The sequence below is a fragment of the Aulonocara stuartgranti genome (assembly GCF_965226115.1).
Source record: "Aulonocara stuartgranti genome assembly, chromosome: 16".
Classification (NCBI taxonomy): Eukaryota; Metazoa; Chordata; class Actinopteri; order Cichliformes; family Cichlidae; genus Aulonocara; species Aulonocara stuartgranti.
This window is the reverse complement of record NC_138952.1, coordinates 32564746-32588332: the sequence shown is the minus strand read 5'-3', so window position 1 is coordinate 32588332 and position 23587 is coordinate 32564746. Positions and strand designations below refer to the sequence as shown.

The 23587-nt window shown below is 40.1% G+C and overlaps 1 protein-coding gene across 1 annotated transcript; it reads left to right on the top strand.

Moving 5' to 3' along the window:
• The first annotated feature begins 5728 nt into the window (after window positions 1-5728).
• On the top strand, window positions 5729-17106 carry cyp27a3 (cytochrome P450 family 27 subfamily A member 3). Its single transcript, XM_082508725.1, has 9 exons — window positions 5729-6243; window positions 6731-6921; window positions 8287-8486; window positions 11027-11224; window positions 11741-11904; window positions 13082-13248; window positions 13465-13546; window positions 13687-13893; window positions 14682-17106. The coding sequence occupies exons 1-9, from the start codon at window positions 5983-5985 to the stop codon at window positions 14838-14840; spliced, it is 1629 nt and encodes a 542-aa protein (XP_082364851.1). The 5' UTR covers window positions 5729-5982; the 3' UTR covers window positions 14841-17106.
• Window positions 17107-23587: the final 6481 nt, after the last annotated feature.

Sequence of the window (23587 nt, the reverse complement as noted above, 5' to 3'; positions counted from 1 at the left end):
GTGGAAAGAATTTCAAAGTGAATTCCTTTCTGTGGCTCGTAGAAAGAGTATGTGTTAAAACACGTATAGTTTTCTTTTCACAACTCTGTTATGGCAGAGAGCAGACGTATGTTTTTGGTTCAAGTGCGCACACAACTCTACATAAAAGATTAAGATCACGGGTAATTTCTCTGTTGACAGACTGGGTGATAGATTAAAGTTGAAAACCATGAATTATTGCAAACAAGTAGAAAATAGAAACGGCAGCATTGATTTAAGCAGATCTGATTTAAAATAAAAAAAATTTCACTACTAAAAATATTTATTCTTGATTGCTGACAGCTATTCCAAAATAGTTCATTGTAGTTAGTTCAATAGTTCTACACCATACGTTTTGTCCTTGCTGTAGAAGGAAGAAAAAAAACTTTATTTACCTGCACATGGGAGGAAAAACTCCCTTTTTCAGAGACCATCTGCCACGGAGTAAGGAAAGCGTGGGGAGAGTAGAGATTACAACAGAAAAATAAACACTCGTTCCGTCAGTTGGACCATTAATTGCAGATAAGAAACGTGCAGCTGCAGAGCCAGCGATACCTGCAGAGCTATACAGGGAAAGCCAGGACAGAGACAAAAAGCAGAAACTACAAGAGAGAATAGAGTTAAAGGTAATTACACGCCGTGATGGAATATAACTGGACGATGAGGGAAAGGGCAGAGCAAATTGCTGAAGGCCAAAATTCCAATTAATGTGCATGTGTCAGTGCACTTTTTGACCAGATTTGTAATTAAAACTTTGTATTTGGGCCTTCAGGAGCTGCAGATTTCAAAATAGAGTTATGTTCACCAACGTAGCTAATTTGATTAGAGTAGCTGCACAATTATTCAACTTCTGCACCAATGTTAACTTTCTTTAAAGCAAAATCTGGATAATTTAGGAAACACGTCTTTTTGAGCCTCTGGGACTAGATGCACAAATAAAACTTTGAAGCTGTTAACATACCACCTACATACAAGGATCCTCCCATACATTCTGTGAATAGGATGAACTTTGACTGTCAAAGGGTTCATGTGGCAATAGCACTGTGGAGCACACCTAGTTGCCTTTGGCATAAATGCCTCTTGGCATTGAAAGTCAGAAAGTTGACACTGAGTACTGATGAAAGGTAAAAGATTAGATAAATAAGACTATTGTGAAGATGGACATTTCATGTCCTTGAACAGCTGGAGAGGAAATACAATCTCTTCAATAATACAGTTTTATGTTATTTGCAGTTGCAATCTTTTCTCAGAGCAAATATAGGCCATGAAATAGAGAGACTCGTTCAGCAGGTGGATTTAAACATAGCATCAATGGAATATCTTTTATTCAATTCAATTTTATATATATAGCGCCAAATCACAACAAAAATCGCCTCAAGGCGCTTTATATTGTACAGTAGATACAGAGAAAAGCCCAACAATCATATGACCCCCTATGAGCAAGCACTTTGGCAACAGTGGGAAGGAAAAACTCCCTTTTAACAGGAAGAAACCTCCGGCAGAACCAGGCTCAGGGAGGGGCAGGGCCATCTGCTGCAACCGGTTGGGGTGAGAGAAGGAAAAGATTAGATAAAAAAGCTTCACCAGAGCTTTTTATCAGATTTATTCCTTCAATAGTTATTCAATACCAATTTTAATTGCATATTGAGACTTGTTCATTAAAGCTTTCTTCTTTAATTGTACCTCACACCACAGAAATGACATCTACCCAATCTTGAAGTCTCTACCTTTTAAGAGTGATAGAGATATTTTACCTGGCTTTGTACAAAGGTGCCCCCATTCTAGTATGACCTCTGAGATACAGTGGCTTGCAAAAGTATTCGGCCCCCTTAAACTTTTCCACATTTTGTCACATTACAGCCACAAACATGAATCAATTTTATTGGAATTCCACGTGAAAGACCAACACAAAGTGGTGCACACGTGAGAAGTGGAACGAAAATCATTCATGATTCCAAACATTTTTTACAAATAAATAACTGCAAAGTGGGGTGTGTGTAATTATTCAGCCCCCTGAGTCAATACTTTGTAGAACCACCTTTTGCTGCAATTCCAGCTGCCAGTCTTTTACGGTCTGTCTCTACCAGCTTTGCACATCTACAGACTGAATCTTTGCCCATTCTTCTTTGCAAAACAGCTCCAGCTCAGTCAGATTAGATGGACAGTGTCTGTGAACAGCAGTTTTCAGATCTTGCCACAGATTCTCGATTGGATTTAGATCTGGACTTTGACTGGGCCATTCTAGCACATGTTTTGTTTTAAACCGTTCCATTGTTGCCCTGGCTTTATGTTTAGGGTCGTTGTCCTGCTGGAAGGTGAACCTCCGCCCCAGTCTCAAGTCTTTTGCAGACTCCAAGAGGTTTCCTTCCAAGATCGCCCTGTATTTGGCTCCATCCATCATCCCATCAACTCTGACCAGCTTCCCTGTCCCTGCTGAAGAGAAGCACCCCCAGAGCATGATGCTGCCACCACCATATTTGACAGTGGGGATGGTGTGTTCAGAGTGATGTGCAGTGTTAGTTTTCCGCCACACACAGAGTTTTGCATTTTGGCCAAAAAGTTCCATTTTGGTCTCATCTGACCAGAGCACCTTCTTCCACGTTTGCTGTGTCCCCCACATGGCTTGTGGCAAACTGCAAACGGGACTTCTTATGGTTTTCTGTTAACAATGGCTTTCTTCTTGCCACTCTTCCTAAAAGGCCAACTTTGTGCAGTGCACGACTAATAGTTGTCCTATGGACAGATTCCCCCACCTGAGCTGTAGATCTCTGCAGCTCGTCCAGAGTCACCATGGGCCTCTGGGCTGCATTTCTGATCAGCGCTCTCCTTGTTCGGCCTGTGAGTTTAGGTGGACGGCCTTGTATTGGTAGGTTTATAGCTGTTCCATACTCCTTCCATTTCTGAATGATCACTTGAACAGTGCTCCGTGGGATGTTCAAGGCTTGGGAAATCTTTTTGTAGCCTAAGCCTGCTTTAAATTTCTCAACAACTTTATCCCTGGTGTGTTCTTTGGACTTCATGGTGTTGTTGCTCCCAATATTCTCTTAGACAACCTCTGAGGCCGTCACAGAGCAGCTGTATTTGTACTGACATTAGATCACACACAGGTGCACTCTATTTAGTCATTAGCACTCATCAGGCAATGTCTACGGCAGGTGGGCAACTCCAGGCCTTGAGGGCCGGTGTCCCTGCATGTTTTAGATGTGTCCTTGAACCAACACAGCTGATTTAAATGGCTAAATTAGGTCCTCAACATGTCCTGATGTTCTCCAGAGGCCTGGTAACGAACTAATCATGTGATTCAGGTGTGTTGACCCAAGGTGAGATCTAAAACCTGCAGGACAGCGGCCCTCGGGGCCTGGAATTGCCCACCCCTGGTCTATGGGCAACTGACTGCACTCAGACCAAAGGGGGCTGAATAATTACCACACCCCACTTTTCAGTTATTTATTTGTAAAAAATGTTTGGAATCATGTATGATTTTGTTTCCACTTCTCACGTGTGCACCAGTTTGTGTTGGTCTTTCATGTGGAATTCCAATAAAACTGATTCATGTTTGTGGCTGTAATGTGACAAAATGTGGAAAAGTTCAAGGGGGCCGAATACTTTTGCAAGCGACTGTATATTAACTCATATCATGGGAATCACTGTTCCTTCAGATCCTGAACTGAGTTTACTAGGAAATGTGACAAAGGTCAGTGGATCTGTAAGCAAACACCAAGCAAAGTTAATAGAAGTCTATTTATAGCAGATGGACCTCAGAAAAAAACAGATCTGATGTATTTTTGAACATCTTGCAGCTCTAGTACACAGGTGCAATATTATCTGAGATTTCCAGCTATGTTACCTGACATGTGGCAATTGCTTTTTTGTTGTTTTATTGATGTGTCTGCATTGTTTTAATTTTGCTTAATCTTTTGTTTCATTTTCCTTTTGTGTGTGTGTGTGTGTGTGTGTGTGTGTGTGTGTGTGTGTGTGTGTGTGTGTGTGTACCCAGATAGCAAGGAGACATTGAAACAATGTTTAGTCAATATCAGGTCATTCTATTGAATCAATGTTGAAATCTGATGGTGACATCACTCTTGCACCCTTTTTTAATGTGGAAACAACGTCAGATTCTGATATTGAATCACTGTTGAATTCTGATGTTGATTTTCCATCGCTTTTGCACCCTTGGTTACTATTGAAACAACAATAAAATCATGATTAAAAACCAGTACTTAACAGGTATTTGTAAAAAAAAAAAAACGTTGCAAATTACCAGCAATGCTTAAGACAATTGTGTATGATTCACAAATATATACATATATGCATTTTGTTTAAATAGTGTTAAAATAAAATAGTGAAAAAGGGATAAATAAGCTTTGGTTTTTGTGTGTCTGTGTTTTTTTTTGGGGGGGGGGGGGTGGGTATTCATTAGTTTGAACAAAACAGGTGGTTCTTCTAACTTTAAAATGTAAAGTTTAAAAATGTTTTGTCACACTTTTTATAATAATTGTAAAGCATTTAAGTCAAAATAACTATAAGTTGAAAAACACAGACTAGGCTTCTCTATACTTCCACTGATCACTGATGATGGAGGCGCTGGGTTAAACATTATGACTTTGTTACCAAGTAGAACTCAAACATCCCTAAACATTAAAAGTAGTGAATAAACTTGAATGGCATTTTTGAGGTTTACATACACTCAGCACACTGTGGGTAACAACAACATTCTCTAAACGTTTGCAAACTTTTCAAAAGTTTGAAAAACAGAAATCAATAATCTTCGCCTTTGCTAGGCAGTCTTGCTTCAATAAGTTATTTTGTAACTTTTTTGTTGATTTTTTTTAAACACATTTTTAGCGCCGTGCTCATGTTTGGTTTTATACAGAAGGCTATATGCGCCCAAATAATGCAACAATAAAAACATATAGGCATGAGCCTGACTAACCAGTTATTATTATTAATAACTCCGAACTAATTATTGTTACGGTTATTATAATAATATTTATTATTATTATTATTATTATTATTATTATTATTATTATTATTATTATTATTAGGTTTTCCTGTTGCAATATTTTCAATTTGTGCCAAGTCAAATACTTTTAATTTATAAAGGCCATTTGAAAACGTGTAGAGTTGACTCACAGTGGTTCCAGAAGAGGCAGGTGACTCGGAAGTACGAAGAAAACGTAGTAATAATTAAAAACAGGAGGAAGAGGGCAATGTTGGGGCGGTTATCTGTCTTTCTTAGGTTCCTTAGGTAACACTGTAGCTAACAGACAACAACAACAACAACAACAACAAAAGCTGGTACGTCTGGGTGGGCAAAACTCTGCCGTCTGATCCGACCCACCCTCACCGGATCCACCAATCCCCGCAAGGCTGTACCTCCAGCCGCTGTCCTCCGGTAGTTTCAGGCTATAATGAAATTTTATTCAAACTGCATTCACGCCTACGAAACGGGCGTTTACGCAACAGTGTTTGACGGTAATTTCCCACAAATAAATATAGGAGTGTGTTTTATATAGTCACGGGTAAGGAAGAGTAAGGAAGCAGACGTGTTTCCACCCCCAACATCCTTTAAAGGAAAACGGTAAACCGGGGCTTTGGCTCAACTCCACATTAACCTTGTTTGTATAGGTTGTGAATTATGAATGTGTTTGACTAATTTATCTTCACCAGAGCTTTATATGTATATGAATAATATTTGTTCCTCTGCGTTTGCGCAGGTTACAAACAGCGTCCTGTAGGTTCACTTGCTGACGTTTATGATAATGTCAAAGTCCACAGTTGTTGGTAGGAGGCTGGTACACGGGCATCGGGTTTGCTGTTTCACAAACAAAGAGGCACTATTTCACCGCTCTCTCTCTCTCTCACACACACACACACACACATATACAGGCACAGGCACCGGGGCTGATTCACTTGTTTAGCCTCCTGTCACGGCACAAAGAAGGGACAGGTAAGACGCACTGCATGGTTAAAATGCTCGGGAGATCTCTGATGAACGTCGGACTGCGCGTGAAGTGTCAGCAGCTTAAAGGGATCCAGAGAGTGACAGCGGGACTAAACCCTGCCAACTATGGGGACACCCTCCGCCGCGAGGCAGCCTCCACCAGCACCGTCATGGGTGTCAACAAAATGAAAACTATGGATGATTTAGGCGGACCGAGTTTCATGACTACCTTGTATTGGCTTTTTATAAAGGGATATTTCCAAACGACGCAACAAATGCAAGTAAGTTGGAAAAGAAGGTGAAAACAGAGTTTTCCTTCTGGACTAAGGGTTCAGTCCGCGCCCTTGAACTACAGTGCACCATCCCCTGGAGCTGCTAGAGCGATCAGTGTATCCTGATGACCCCACTGTGGTATTTATTCACGCACAGTTTGGGGTTTAGAATTGAATCTTGGTTTAATAAGCGCTTAATAACAACGATTAAAATCATCTTTAACAAATCCTGTAATACAAATAAATGAATAAAAAGAAATCTATATTAGTTTTCCTTTGAGAGACAGTCACAGTCTTAGGAGAGTTTTCCACAGTAGAGGATAAGTAAGAGATATTTTTTTATAATGAGGATACTCTAAGCAAAGATAAGTATGCACTGATATGTCATGATATTTTCTAATTCCAACAGGAAACTGTTGGTCTCCTTAAACATCATTTACCTCCTGATAACTCTGAACATGCAACTAACCTATTAACTCCCATTATTTGCTCAAAGATCGAGCACAGCAAGATATACGGCCCCCTGTGGAAGTCCAAATACGGCCCTTTGGTCGTGGTGAATGTGGCCAGTGCCGACCTGATAGAACAGGTGCTGAGGCAGGAGGGTAAACACCCAATCCGGACAGACATGCCCCACTGGAGGAACTACAGAGAGCTCAGGAACCAGGCCCATGGACCCCTGACTGAGTGAGTGAAACCATCACAGATCCACCACATCTGTGTCCTGAATCCACACTGCACTGTAACTCTGAGCAGGCTGACAGCATGTTGTTTGTTTTGTTTCCGCTGATGAAATCTGTCTGATTAAGCTGCAATAACATGTGATGTAGCAACTGCAGATCATTTCTTTTCTACAAACAAACAAACACGATACATTGATTTTTTTTGTTGTGTCAGTTGCTATGCGAAAAAACTTTGTCCAGTGCCAAACTTTGCTAGGTGTTCAGGTTCTTTAAGATGGGAGCAAATACGTGGACTTTGAATGCAATGTTATGAACAAAAAAGAAAAAAAATCCATAATATAATCCAGTCAATATAAAATATGTAGGTATATATATATATATATATAGATATATATATATAGATGTAGATAGATAGATATAGGTGTATATAGGAGTGCAATGCCTTTAAAAGTATGGATTGACAATTTTTGATATGTGACCTAAGACAGAGGTTACTGTTACTGTTCTTCCTCTTCATAGAGGTTGTGGTTGTTGATTACGCACCTCTCTCCTCTTGATTTTGCCTTGAAACAGTTCTAACAAATTGGAAACTATAATTTAACATAATTTAATCTCACCTCATTTCAGTTCATACCTTCTGCATGAAATTACTTTGTGGTTAGTATTTGTGATGCATACTTGTTGCTGACAGGGAACATTGGCAGCGTGCAGGGATTCAGTCCAGGCCTGCAGCTCAGGTTTTTTTTTTTTTGGTTTTTTTTAGTGTTAGAGACTGAGACCAATATAGACGTCGTCAGTTTCATATAAAATCTAAAGTATTAAAAGGAAGGGCCTGTGGACCACAATGTTCTTGCAGAATAACAGACACTTTCTCAGCTCCTCATTTATTCTTGTCCGACTTGTTTTAGCAGCACTTATCAGTGTTGAAAGTTAAGACCCTGGAGCAGTACTAACAGGCTTTCAGACACTATTAGACAACCCGGAACTACTCAGGGTACACTCGTTCATGTGCATTTGGATATGTTTAAAGATCTCAAACACCCACTCGTGTTTCCAGAGATTTGCCCATCTGCTATGGATATTTCATTTTGAACAGTTTGAAGCACTTTGGAAACAATAACACTTGTTATTAGTATTAATTCCTTGTTGACTTTGGTCTTTGGACGGGATTTGTTGATAAAGAAGGGAAATATGTAGACTCTTACTAGCCTTGCCTGTAAAGTGAGTCCATTTAAATGTAAGCAAGAATAAGCCAAATACAAATCTATACTTATAGATTGATATTATAATAAAATTATTTTTCAAAGAAGTAATTTTCAATGACTTGCTCTCTGGAGCCTGATTCCCTTGTTTTTATATTGGTTTTTAGGATGGGGGCCAAATGGCAGCGGATTCGCAGCATCTTGAATCCACGAATGCTGAAACCCAAGCACGTCTCCTCCTATGCCAACACCATCAATGAGGTGGTGACAGATTTTATCTGCAGAGTGAACTGGCTGAGGGAGACCAGTGGACAGGGAGTCGTGGTCAATGACCTGACTGCAGAGCTCTACAAATTTGCTTTTGAAGGTTAGCAGAAAACAAAACAAATAAATGAAATGTTGTTAATTAATCAGCTTTAGAAACTCATGCAGTCCATCTCATTTAGATGCTTGGAAACAAGAAGAAAACAGAGGAATATGCTGTGTAATTGTTCTTGTCCTTGATTTTTTCAAACCTGCAGACCTCATTTTCTGTGTGTCATTCAGTAAGCCGACAGCTGCTTTTTCTTTTGGCCTTGACCGCTGATTAGACACGATAATGTGGTCATATAATGCGACACGGTCACTTTGACTGCGATTGTTTTTAAGTGTTACAGTCCGGTCTCAATCATAAATCTAAAATCCGACAGCAGCACCGTCCAAATGAAATCCATCTTCCAAGATGACACGTTCCTGCTTAGAATGTTGGTGGTGTTAAATTTATCTTATGCTAGCAGATCTTTACACTAAGGTACACTGGCTGCTGGCTGTAGCCTCATAAACAGAATGTGATTTCTTCCATTTCACAGCACATTACATTTAAAGGTGCGCTATGTGAAGCTTGCGTCACATGAACTGACCACATATAAAAGATCGCAGTAGCATCTCGGTGACAAAAGCGAAGGGTGGTTTCCCTCAGATGTCTCGTCTGTGACCTCAGTAAACAATGAGGTCACAGGTCGTTGGCTCCGTGTCAGGTCTAGTGAAGTGGAAAAATTCAACCGGAGTCCAAGAATAAACACAGGGAAATACTAGAGATGCATCACAAGCTCTAAACAAAATGACTTAAGGATAACATACATAAGGAACAAAGACAACCTGAGGGAATAAATACAACAGAGGTGAAAACACAATCAGCAAACTAAGAATCAAGTGGCAGGTCCAAGAAATGAGCGCTCACACTCAGTTTTACTGAATACAGCCGAGTTTAATTATGCTTGCCATCAGAGTCAGAAAGGAGGCTAAAGCAGGGTTTGCTTTGCTGAGTGACTGACGAGTGGCTAATGGTCAATGGGCCTCATTCACAAATATTAGCGTGGAAACATTTTTAAATGGTGCAAAAAATGAGTTTTGCATGCAAATTTACTGTAGCATTTATAAAATACGAGTATCAGTCTATTTTGTTCTCACCACCGTGCATATGCTAGTAAATCAGAATCATTCGGGACCAGCTCACAATATCCATACACGGAGATGATTTATCTGAATTTCAGCAGTGGGATAACATCTCCACACCCCTTCTGGTTGTCTGTCTATACATGACCACCCCCGGCACTACAAGTTGTTTGTACCTGTTTTCGTGCCCCACCCTCCCTCCCTTTTAAATCCATTCACCATTCATTAGTACGTGGGGATCTGCCCGGCCCAGGAGCCTCGGCCAGTCCCCTCTGAGACCTTCCCCACACTGCAGCCTCAATTCATACTCAAGCCATCTGCCATTATCTGCTAGAAATGCAGTCAAACCTAAAATGAGGATGTGGTCCAAGCTAGTGAATTGCATTTTATCAGTGCCTCCAGTAATCTATATAAAGAAACACATTTGCTGCCAGGTGAAGTAGAAAACGTGGTGACTGAGATGAGGTGGAAGCCAGATAAGGTGCAGCTTTCTAAAGTGTTTCCACAGGAGTGACCATCTTTCAGTCATTTCAGCTGAGACAAGAAAAATGTGGAATCAAAGTTGATATGAAAAGATTGGCAAACAACAAGAAAGGAAGGAAGAAAACAGGTGGAGGACAAGGATCATGTGACCTGTCAGCCCCAGATGAGAGAACAATAAAAGCCAGATTATCCAGCATTCATGGGATAGTGCCAAAAACCTATTCAGCAATGACAGAAGTCATTTGTAATGAAAGATAAGAACATTTAAGATACAATAAGATGAGATAAGGGACAGTGGAATATGTTTAAATGGAAAAAGGTTAAATATATAAATGTTTTCTTTATATTTATTTATTTTTATTGCATTTCTGAGCGTTTACCATATTGTGAAAACTGTAAATAATGACCAAAATTTGATAGCAGAATAATATTAATAATTAGTAGCAGCAGCAGCAGCAGTAGTAGCAGTAGTAGTGTTAATTGTAAATACTTGTGTTTATATTCCTAAGTAAGCCAGGCTGTCGTTTGTTTGTATGCATGGTCAGAGGGACTGTACAGAAAAATTCAGGTATGAAATATGAACAAATCTGTGTGCGAAACATTTATACACACAATTAATGTGCAGACATGCGCGTATGCAGCAGGAAATGAGGCTCAAATAAGTTCATCAGTCTATCAGGTTTATCATGTTTTTTCTTTTAACTAAATAAAAAGCTGGTGAAAAGTATGTGTAAGAAAACAAATAGAAAAACCACAAACAAAACAAAATTTTTTCCAAGGAAAGCAAATAATGAATGACAAGATGCCGAGATCAGCAGCTCCAAAGGTCACAGAACAGGGATCAGCGAGAGCGACCCTGGACACATTTCAGTGGTCTGTGCTGTTTGCAGGAAGGTTTTTCTATTGTATGCATGTGCTGTCAAATTGATGTTGTTTTGTCAAGTTGCACTGAGCTCTTTTGACAAACTATCGTTTTGTTTTTAAACACAGGAATATGCTCAGTGCTTTTTGAAACCCGTATGGGCTGCATGAGTGAGGTGATCCCCGAGAAAACCCAAAAGTTCATTGTCTCCGTGGGGGAAATGTTCCATCTCTCCCAAGTCGTCATCCTCTTCCCACAGTTCCTCTGGCCCTACCTGCAGTCCTGGAAAAGGTTTGTCGCAGCCTGGGATCATCTCTTCAAAGTTGGTGAGCAACATTAATTTTTAACGAGTAAATAAAAGTGTGGTGTGTTGGTAAATTCACTGCTGAATATTTATCCGCTTTCTGCCATTATGTGATTTCTAAAACCACTTTGAAACATGTTTTCTGTTTTAGTGCAAAAAAACCAAACACCTTTCAGGCTTTTCGTTAAATATTCACGATTTAAAATTGAAAAGACTTTTCTAGTTGTCAGAAATCTGTAGGATTTAATTCATGGAAACATTACCTACTCCCGATTCCATACTGGTTGTGGATCACCAAGGTTAGTTCAGTTCAGGGTTCATGGACATTTTCAAGTAGCACTATCAGCTAATTTCAAGGTCAGCACACACAACACACACAAAGAGACAAAGTCCACCCTACATGTGGCTTTTCACACAATCAGTGTGCTAACAAGATCCCTAACTGTGTCTCTCTTTCCCCATCTAGTGGGCAAACATGTCTTCTCACAGTCTTTTTCTTTTAATTTCACATGAGATAAGATGATGTTGTCTCTCGTAGCTGAAGAACTGGTGAATAAGAAAATTGAGGAGATCCAGGAGAATGTCCACCTGGACAAAGACGTGGAGGGAGCGTATCTCACACACCTCCTGCTCAGTGAACAGATGAACAGCACAGAGATCCTGGGCAGCATCACTGAACTCCTCCTGGCAGGAGTAGACACAGTGAGTACTAACTACACCGCTCCGTCATTCCCAATTCCCAAAATAAATTTGTTTGCATTAAAGTGTCTCCCATTATTCGTTTAGGCTTCCAGGTTTCCATCTTCCCAGAGCCACTTAATAAGAAACAAAAAAAAATGTTAGTTTTCCTTTATATAAAAACAACCCACTGCCACTCACCCTAGATAGAGACGCAGTTATTGGGAAACAGTTTTACTTCTTCTATTCTACTTCTAATTTCTGTTTCTACTATTGCTGACAGTGGAGCTGCTAACATGTTGGTTAATTTAAGTTTCTTTTTCTCTCTTTTCAGTTCCACCTTTTTTCTTTTTGCTTTTGTTTGTTCCTCTTTATTAAACACTTCTTTCACATTAACTCTGTTCTACAAGGTGCACGAGTGCACAGGGAAGGTAGGGGAGGGGCCAGCGATGTGACCAGAATTGATTGGGCATTGTATTGTCAGTAATGAAAATGAACAAATAGGCTGCTGTGCACAATGCACGGTGCACAGCAGCCCTTCAAGCCAGCCTGTATAGTTATATTGACAAAGAAAAAGAAAACTATACTGACCTAATTGTGGCGGGCCATCAGGCAGATTACCAGTCCAACTTTGGAGTATAGCTCTCAGCTACAAGTTAAGAGATAATTTTTGAACATATTAAAAGTCTTCTTAAAGTCAAAGAATGCATATAAAAACAAGAAGTTGAAGTTGACTTAGAAAACCAGTTGTGCTTTTCCACACGGAGGCTGATTTTCTCTAAATAGACTCTACTATATAGAATGATGCCTTAATTCAGCATACAGTTTATAGACTACTCACTGGGCTGATTCCTCTGTAACTACTGGTTTTGCCACACACTGTGCAATGCTGTCATGTCAATCTGTCTTGTCTACGGATTTACTCAAAGCAGCATTTCATCCACTTAAATATGAAATAGCTTTGTCCTGGATTGGAAATCTTCAGTAATATAAATGAGGTGTTCTTGTCTCAGATGCTGCAGATGAGTAATCGTCATGTAAAAACATGAAAGGTATGCCATTCCTTAATCAATGCAGTGAAGTTTTCTGGAAGATATTTCTCAACCCAAAGATCAACCTCCCTGAAAGTCAAACACAAATGGAACATGTCGAAACATTACATAAAACAGAACATTACACTCTGTGTTTCTCTGATTTGCAGACCTCCAACACTATCTCCTGGTCTCTGTACCATTTGGCGAGGGAGCCCGAGATCCAAGAACAGCTGTACCAGGAAGTGATAAGCGTTTGCCCTGGGGACAAGGTGCCAAACAGTGATGACATAGCTCAGATGCCGTACCTGAAGGCCATCATCAGAGAGACACTGCGGTAGGAGGGGAATCTTTTTATTAATAAGATAATAACTAAGGTGAAATGAAACACTTATCTGCTCCTAACTATGGAAGTTAAAGAAATAAAACCACTTAAAAGAATACTTCACCATTTATAGACTTACATGTTTGTAAGGGGTGAGATAGCAAAGAGTTGCATTTACTGAACAAATGGAAACTGTGTTGATGCCTTTCTGCGTTTTGTGGTCGCCAGCCTGTATCCAGTTGTGCCAGGAAACGCCCGCATCACTGTTGAAAATGAGATTGTGGTGGGGAATCATCTCTTCCCAAAAAAGGTAAGATGCACGTTAAGCACACCTGGCCTCTTACTAGTAAATAAATGCAGTCTTGTCTATACAGCGCCATCTGAAATCAGTTGGGGTTGTTGGGGTTCAGTCATAGCACAATAGCAAACGTCATGGGTTTCCTCTCTTAGACGCTGTTCCACCTGTGCCACTACGCCGTGTCCTATGATGAGAATATTTTCCCCAACCCTCACACCTTCCTGCCGGAGCGCTGGCTCCGAGGAGGGGAGGATAAGTCCAAGCAGCACCCGTTCGGGTCAGTACCATTTGGTTTTGGGATCCGGGCATGTCTAGGTCGGCGGGTGGCTGAACTTGAGATGTATCTCCTCCTCTCCAGGGTAAGAACATCTGTTCCTAATGCTAATGATGCTCCGTGCTTGCTTATAAAGAAGCAACTTTTGCCAACACAGCAGTGTACTTTGGCTTTGAGTTGAGCATGCAAAGCTACTGTGTCAAGTCTTGCCCAGGCAGCAGAGTGGATAGTGATAAAAGCTACTAGATTATACATCTAATCCAAAAACAGTTTGCATGTTTTGACAAACTGTAACTTGCACTTTAAGTTCTTAAAATATAACTTTAAGTGCAAAATTGGAAAAGGTAATGGATAAGGTTTGGAAGGAGTGCTGTGAATTAATACTTTGCTTTATGTGAGTTGCTGAACAAGTTATTATAAAAACTCAACAGTAGCTTGATGCTTACAACTTTAAAGACTTAGAAGCTAAGGTCAGGTTATTATTCCACTGCATATTATGTTAAAGGATCCATACAACTTTATAACTCTAAGACTGCAAGACTGAAATATGCAAACAAACAGGGTCAAAACATTGTGCCGTTGCTTTTTTAAATTTCCTGGAAATCGGTTGTTCTTCAGCTTCATTCAGGGAGCAGTATTAACCTAAAGTAACTTCTCGGCCCATTCAAAGCTGTTTACTCTTTTGTCGGCCTGGGCATGCACATGAATACAAACCACTCATCAGGCTCTTTGACCTGAGTCATCCAAAATACACAGTAGTCAATTGGCAAGCAGCTGGTAATCAGTGAGTTTAAAATTTCTGCTCACATAAATAAATGTCAATTCCATGTTTTTCTTTTTAAAGAGTACTCTTTCTTTTTTGTGTGTTTGAAGTTGATAAAGCACTATGAGGTGAAGCCTGATCCTGCTGGAAAACCAGTGAAGCCAATCACCAGAACTCTGCTTTGCCCTGCTACACCAATCAACCTACAGTTTCTGGGCAGACAAGTTAAGCAGGCGGAGCCAAGAGCAAAGTTAGCGGGTTCTCCGTGAGCTCTTTTTCTATTCAAAGTCTTCATTTCACTAACCACTTGTTTATGTGGAGTTTTATTTCATGAAAACTGGATTTATGTTGTACAGTATATAATGGAGACACACATACATCTTCCTCCACTGCTTACCAATTTAACAAGATAAACTGGATCACATTCAAACATACCTGCCTGGCCACCCTCTACATTGACATCTTCACCCTTCTGTACTCCTTCATGACTGAAGAATTGTAAAATATTACTATTAGTATTACTATAGTTAGATAAATATCTACTATATTATAAAAAAAACGATATACTATTGGCTGAAAATGACAAGCAGTGGAGGAATTTTTCAAACCATTTCATTGGGAAAAGGAAGCAATAAAACACTATGGAAACACCTTATTAAAGAAAAAACTGTATTAGTGGAAAATTGTGCATAAAGTATAAAAACTGTGATAATTATTCTGAAGAAAATTATTTCTCATCAACGTTAAATTGATTAAAATTACTGCTATATATGTTTAAGGGTGACCTAATTTTAAATGCTTTATATTGTGTTTAATGTCCAGCTCCATTCACAAAATATCTTAATTATGAGTTTGTAGTAGCTGTCCAGTGAGGAAGCTGTTCATGACCACAGAAACAAAAGTCTACGTCTTTATTTTGCACATTTAGCATTCAGCAAAAGCAGAATTAAAAGGATTGAGCAACGTGTGACATGGTTAACTGTCAATATCTACAGGGTGATTTCAAATATGAATGAAAAAAGAATGTGGAGTGTTGGCAAAACAGCTGGTTAAACATTTAGACATTCTCATAGATGCTAATCTGAAAGTGCTGGCTGACCCTGCACCTGGTCAACTTGCCTGTTTTTATTAGACTGGACATGTTCAGAGAAATCGTCACAGCTTTCCTTGTTAATGTACTAAAGAAGTTATTAAAAGCTTTTTCATGCTCTTCTTTACATCACATATGTTAACCAAGGGTGTTTAGCAAGAGGGAACTTCTCTGTTATGATGCTAAATCTCTGAAGCTGGTTTGCTTGGTAATGCAGACCATAACTGATCTCAGAGCAGTAAAAGCTGAGCTAGCGGCAGCTTGCCTGTCACGCTAGTCTGCCATCGGTTTACTGGCAGACCAGTGGTTTGTCCACAATGCACATGTGCAAACCACAAGAAAAAAGGTTTCTGGCCTCTCAGCTTGCCCAGCTTTAGTCATTGGTAACAGGAGATGGACACACCCTCAGGGACTGACAAAGCTGTGGTCTCCTAGGAGACTGAAATAAGCACATCTTTCAGTGACAATGTTACCAGTGGTCACAAGATGGCAGTAACGTAAAGCCACACATCAAGTGAAAGAGAAGGAGCTTTATAGCAGTGCTGTCTGAGGTGAAAGGAGACAAATCACTTTACTTTGGTGTGTTTTACTTTTTGTGTATGTTCAGACTTGACAACACACTCACAAATACACACACACACAAGCAGTATGTAATCTTGCTTTAATTAAGGAACATGTCTGTCAATGCAAGTGAAGGACTTTGAATGCACATGCAGTACTTGTGTGTGGATGTGGAGGTTTGGTGTGAGTTCATTTATGTAGAAATTGGGGACCTATATCAGCTCACACACCAGTTGATTTGGGACTACTGTCCCCAGTTAGATTTGAGGCATATTTGTATTTAGGGTGGGGTTTTTCTGTGTTGCATTGTGTATGTGTGTGTGGTAGTTCTGAATGTTAATGTGCATGGTTATCTGTCTCTCTGTGTTAGCCAGAGTTGCATAAACGGAAGGAAATTAATAGGTGGATATCCCATCAATGATCATGTCTGAAAATAGATCTATACTGCACAGGTTTTTAAAGGCATTTTAACATAAAGTAAACTTTCTTCAGGAAATCTATCATTTTAAGTTTAAATTTTGGTTTTATTGCTGATTGTTGGAAAGTTTTAATGTTTACTATTAGTAGTATATACTGTCGTAGACCAATGCTGCCCTCTTGTGGTCTGTTTTGTCCTTGAAAACATTTTTCATTCACGCCTTACTCATTTTCTTTCTTTGCAGAGACAATAGATTTTTTTTAAGCTTCTTTAATGTGTCACTGTCCAGACATAGCTTTTATAGTCACAATAAAATGATCAGGTGGCCAGTGAGTGTTCTGGTGACTTGTTTGAACAGCCATGTGATTGTTATTACCACTTCTATTAGCTGTTCGAAAAATGTTAATCCTACACTTACAAGTCATGACCCTCAAAGTGATTAATAAATCCCTACATGTCAAAAGGTTGTGATTGTTTGGATTCTTTTATAATCTGTTTAATGCTGTATGTTCAACTAGAAAAAAGTCTCTTTTCCCCAGAGAGCTTTGTGGGCCATAACACCTGTAAGGTGCTCAGATCCTGTGGGCTGCAAGCCCAAGAAGAAGAAAAAGAAGAAGACAAATCCTTTTATTGTTAATATGTGCGTAACGAAATTTTGTTCGGTAGCTATTGGCACAGAAGAGAACTCCCTTTTACATACATAAATATACTGTTCATACATATGCAGATACACTATAAGACAAGTGAAACCACACTATCCATGTGTGCAGGTGTGCAGAAATAATATGTGCAAAAAGTCACAGAATTGGATTGCACAGCTCTGGGGAATGAAGCTGTCTCTCAGGCTGGTGGTACGTTTTCATGTTCCTATACAACTTTCCTGAAGGAAGCACGTCTGGCCCTGTTTTTGGGATCTGTCTAGCGTACACCGAGTCCAGATGTGGAAGTGGATTTCCCACAATCCCTTGTGGTGTTTTCATCACCCAGGCCAAGGGTCATACTAAGACAGATGATACTTTCTTTTGTGGCTCTGTAGAAGTTCATGAGCAGCTGAGAAGAGAGTTTGTTCCGTTTTAGCTTCCTGAGGAAGAAGAGCCTTTGCTGGGCACATCACACCCAGAAACTTGATGTTGTCCACACGCTCTACTGCCTCTCCGTGTATGAGGAGAGGACCGTGTTTTGTCTTGCCGGACCGCCTGCAATCCACAATGACCTCCTTGGTGTTGCTGCTGTTAAGCACAAGGTTGTTGTCTAAGCACCACTGTGTCAGTTATTGGACACTCCTCCACTTTGGTCTGAATTGTGCAAAGGACATTGTTTGCACAAATCAGAAATCTTTTGGTTCGTTCAGATTCAGCTTTGGAAAAAGAAGCCATGTTGCCATGTCCTTTTTAAAGAGAAAAGGCTTTCTTCTGGCAACCCAACGAAACAACACCATTCTTTTTAAGACGATATTTCAGTTAGAAAAAACACTGTTTTACAACAGTTATTTTTTTGCCCGAATCTTGGCACCGGTAACTTGTTACCTTAGATACTTCTAAACTTCTGGCTACTACACTGGTTGTCATTAAGCCAGGCTGACAAAAAGTCAGAGCTCTTTTGAGCCAACAATCCCTTTAACGTTAACTAGTAATGACTTCATGAACTTCTTCACAAATAAAATTTTTATCATTAGAGAAAAAATTACCAAAAATCATCCCACAGATGTAATATTATCTACAGCTACTCTTAGTACCATTGATGTTAAGTTAGACTCTTTTTCTCCAATTGATCTTTCTGAGTTAGCTTCAATAATTACTTCCTCCAAACCATCAACGTGTCTTTTAGACCCCATTCCTACAAAACTGCTCAAAGAAGTCCTGCCATTAATTAATTCTTCGATCTTAAATATGATCAACCTATCTCTAATGATCGGCTATGTACCACAGGCTTGAAGGCCTAGCTGTAGTTAAACCTTTACTCAAAAAGCATCTCTAGACCCAGCAGTCTTAGCTAATTATAGGCCAATCTCCAACCTTCCTTTCATATCAAAAATCCTTGAAAGAGTAGTTGTCAAACAGCTAAAAGATCATCTGCAGAGGAATGGTTTATTTGAAGAGTTTCAGTCAGGTTTCAGAGCTCATCACAGCACAGAAACAGCTTTAGTGAAGGTTACAAATGATCTTCTTATGGCCTCTGACAGTGGACTCATCTCTGTGCTTGTCCTGCTAGACCTTAGTGCAGCATTCGATACTGTCGACCATAATATCCTATTAGAGCGATTAGAGCATGCTGTAGGTATTACAGGTACTGCACTGCAGTGGTTTGTATCATATCTATCTAATAGACTCCAATTTGTTCATGTAAATGGAGAGTCCTCTTCACACACTGAGGTTAATTATGGAGTTCCACAGGGTTCAGTGCTAGGACCAATTCTGTTTACATTATACATGCTTCCCTTAGGCAGTATCATTAGAGGACATAGCATACATTTTCACTGCTATGCAGATGACACCCAGCTCTATCTGTCCATGAAGCCAGATAACACACACCAATTAGTTAAACTGCAGGAATGTCTTAAAGACATAAAGACCTGGATGGCCGCTAACTTTCTGCTTCTTAATTCAGATAAAACTGAGGTTATTGTACTCGGCCCTGAAAAGCCTAGAAATATGGTATCTAACCAGATTCTTACTCTGGATGGCATTACCTTGGCCTCCAGTAACGCTGTGAGGAACCTTGGAGTCATTTTTGACCAGGACATGTCCTTCAATGCACATATTAAACAAATATGTAAGACTGCGTTCTTCCATTTGCGCAACATCTCTAAAATTAGAAATATCCTGTCTCAGAGTGACGCTGAAAAACTAGTTCATGCATTTATTACTTCCAGGCTGGACGACTGTAATTCATTATTATCAGGATGTCCAAAAAACTCACTGAAAAGCCTTCAGCTAATCCAAAATGCTGCAGCAAGAGTCCTGACAGGGACTAGAAAGAGAGAGCAGATTTCTCCTGTTTTGGCTTCCCTTCATTGGCTTCCTGTTAAATCCAGAATTGAATTCAAAATCCTGCTCCTCACATACAAGGTCTTAAATAATCAGGCCCCATCTTATCTTAACCCTTGTATGGTGTTCGGGTCTGTGAGACCCGTTTTCAGTTTCTTTCAAAAGAAAAATTAAACAATTAATTATTTTTTCAACCTGAAATTCATTGGCTTTGGCTTATTTTCTGTGAAGAACATAAATCTGAACTAATTTTCAATGACCTCATACTGTACCTCCCCCCACGCATTTACATTACATACAAGGTGTTCGGGTCCACTGGACCCAGGTCTAATAAAAGTGTTGAAAGTGTAGGTCCTGTGTTCCCACACTCTGTCCTCCTCCTTTCTGGTGCTGCTGATAGTGTTTTCTTCCCCTCCTGCTCCCACACAAAGTTGCAACATTGTTGAAAATTCAACTATCAACACCGTCTGCTCTGACATCTCACACATTTTACCCTCTTTCTTGAGGGATCCAAATTTTATTTTCTCATACCCTGTCCCACCTGCAAATTAGGGGCATAATACTACAAATAAGACTTTGCCAGTGTGGTTCTTTATCACAACTGATCAAGATGGCAAAATATTATCTGCTGCGAGGGCCATCCAATTGATTTTGGAAGAGAGAGGAGCTTCAGATGATGATGTTGACAAAGAGGTTTCAGAATATTTCACATTTCTGAAAATTCAGAGTCTGACAGTGACTTTAAAGAAGAGGATGAGGTTGAGCACCATTTAGTAACAAAACGAAGACGAGTACCCCATCTGCAGCCAGCTCCAGGACCAGAACAAGCCCACCAGACAGCAAGTGAAGAAATAAGGATGTCAATAACTGGTGAAATTGAATGGTCTTCTTGCCCAAGAAATGAGCCACCCTGCAGAGCTGTTACTGTGATAAGCCAGGGCCAACACGGCTGACAGTTACTCATGTGCAGGACATCAAGTCTTCATTTTAGCTTTTCATCCCAGATTCCATCCAGAAAATTATTCTGGATTGCAGTAATCTAGAAGGAAGGTGTGTTTTTGGAGAGAGGTGGAAGGAGATGGACCAAATCTATCTAACAACCTCAAAGGCCTACTTTGGGGTTTTTATCCTTGCAGGAGTTTTCAGGTCCAAAGGGGAATCCACAGAATCCCTGTGGGATGCAGAAACCTTTCCGTGCATCAGTGTCTCTGGAAAACTTCAACAAAATTTCCAGGATTATCCGTTTTGATAACCGAGACGACAGACCAGCTCGACGGCAGAGAGACAAGCTAGCTGCCATCAGGACAGTGTGGGATAAGTGTGTGCACCGCCTCCCCCTGTTTTACAACCCTGGGCCTAATGTCACCATTGATGAGCAGCTGATCCCATTTAGTTGTGAAACATGTTGCTTCACGTGTAAATGTGTTGTGTCTTTACACTCACTCCACTTGATTATAACGTATATATGTTTTTTATAACATTTTATAAAAATAAATAAATAAATAAAAAAAAACGAGAAGCACATTGATTCATAAATGTGAGCTAATAAAGGTAAAGGGGAAAAATTAACCATGTTTGCTGTTCATATGGCTTGTAATTGGGATGAAGTGAACATCTGTTGAGTAATTTAACATAAAATTGTTTGATAGTGTTAATTTGGAAAGCCAAAAGTCTAGCGGGTCCACCAGACCCATGAACACTGGCTGAGTAACAAAAATATGAACACCACACAAGGGTTAATGACCTTGTAGTACCATATCACCCTATTAGAGCACTTTGCTCTCGCTCTGCAGGCCTACTTGTTGTTCTTAGAGTATTTAAAAGTAGAATGGGAGGCAGAGCCTTCAGTTTTCAGGCCCCTCTTCTGTGGAACCAGCTTCCAGTTTGGATTCAGGAGACAGACACTATCTCTACTTTTAAGATTAGGCTTCAAACTTTCCTTTTTGCTAAAGCATATAGTTAGGGCTGGACCAGGTGACCCTGAATCCTCCCTTAGTTATGCTGCAATAGACATAGGCTGCCGGGGGATTCCCATGATGCATTGAGTTTTTCCTTTCCAGTCACCTTTCTCACTCACTATGTATTAATAGACCTCTCTGCATTGAATCATATCTGTTATTAACCTCTGTCTCTCTTCCACAGCATGTCTTTTATCCTGTCTTCCTTCTCTCTCCCCAACCGGTCGCAGCAGATGGCCCCGCCCCTCCCTGAGCCTGGTTCTGCCGGAGGTTTCTTCCTGTTAAAAGGGAGTTTTTCCTTCCCACTGTCGCCAAAGTGCTTGCTCATAGGGGGTCATATGATTGTTGGGTTTTTCTCTGTATCTATGAAGCGCCTTGAGGCGACTTATGTTGTGATTTGGCGCTATATAAATAAAATTGAATTGAATTGAATTGAATTAATGCCAGCACAGTGTTGGCCAGTGGTGGTTTTGGACTGATGTTCAAACAGCCGGAGATGACATCTACTGTTTCCTTAAGTCTCATCTCTCAAGGTTTGGCATGTTGCATGGGATGTTATACCAGTGGTTCTCAAACCTCTTCTGGTATGCTCCATTTCAGAAGAATATTAATAGAAAATATTAATAGAAAATCCAAATAAACATTTGTTTAAAGTAAGTATATAATACATATATGGCATCATAAAGCTCTTATTCATTTATTTCCTCCCTCTCCGAAAAATAATTCTGGTCAACTTTATGTTTTATGGTTTTTCTCCTGGTTATCTGTGCCCCACCCATGATTTCAGGCTAATTTGTCTGTTATGTTGTTTGCAGTTTTTGACCAGTGTTATAAATGGTGGATCCAGGCAAAGTAATGTAAAAATAATAATTTTTAAAAAAGAAGAAAAAAACTTTTGGAATGAGTAAAGCATATCCTACTTGAAAGTAATCGAAATTGGCTTTGTATGTAACACACTTTCAGTAATTTCGAACAATGGCACTGCAAAGATTTTAACAGTTATTTCTGTATCTGTGAGTTTTAAAATCATGTGTGTTTTCTAAAAGTCCAAGCACATTTTTTAAGTATTAATTTCTATGTAGATCTATGTACATTTCCAATGTAGAGGCCCTAAATGGGCATTCTTAAAGTCAGCAAAGAGGCACAGAAAAGAAGACCAGACACCAGCGAGAGAGGATAAGAAAGACAGATGCAACAACATTGTCATCCCCTATGTAGCCGGTGTATCAGAAAAACTCAGGAGTTTTCTCCAAGCATCCCAGTGTATTTCAGACCCAGCAACACGCTCATACACAAACTGGTTCACCCGAAAGACAAAACGCCAAAACACAGACTTAACAGTGTGGTGTATGCTGTACAGTGCAGCGAGGAATGCCCAGACCTCTACATTGGAGAGACCAAACAGCCACTTCACAAGCGCATGGCACAACACAGAAAAGCCACCTCCACAGGACAAGACTCAGCAGTCCATCTGCATCTTAAGGATAAAGGTCACACTTTCGAGGATGCCAGTGTTCACATTTTGGACAGAGAGGACAGATGGTTTGAAAGAGGAGTGAAAGAAGCATCTATGTCCACTGTGAGCGACCATCTTTGAACAGAGGCGGGGGTTTACGACACCAACTGTCTGCCATCTATAATCCAGTTTTGAGATCCCTTCCCAGACGCCTTAACGCCCACTCACATCCTGGGCCATCTGACCTCAGGAATTCGCATGATAAGGTGGGGCCAGGTTTCACAATGAACACACCCGAAACTCTGGCTGATTGGGACCCACGCCCAGTTTCCCACCTTGGCTCAGGCGATTAGAGGATCATCAGGGGGTCCTTTTGTCCCTCTGTGGGGGGTCACTCCCACTAGGTTTATATCTGGGACTCTCCACCATTTGACCTTAGAACTGAAGAAGCTTCTTGGATGAGAGATGAAACGTCTTCAAGTAACTTAAAGAAGTCCAGACGCTTTTCTTTGCAAGCTCCTTTGACTATATATGTGTAAACGACGC

Excerpts from the sequence above, each read along its gene's own strand:
- cyp27a3 (XM_082508725.1), top strand. The coding sequence starts at position 5,983 with ATGGTTAAAATGCTCGGGAGATCTCTGATGAACGTCGGACTGCGCGTG. Across the intron at positions 11,225-11,740 it reads GGATCATCTCTTCAAAGTTG|CTGAAGAACTGGTGAATAAG; the intron begins GTGAGCAACATT and ends TGTCTCTCGTAG. Across the intron at positions 13,894-14,681 it reads TGTATCTCCTCCTCTCCAGG|TTGATAAAGCACTATGAGGT; the intron begins GTAAGAACATCT and ends GTGTGTTTGAAG.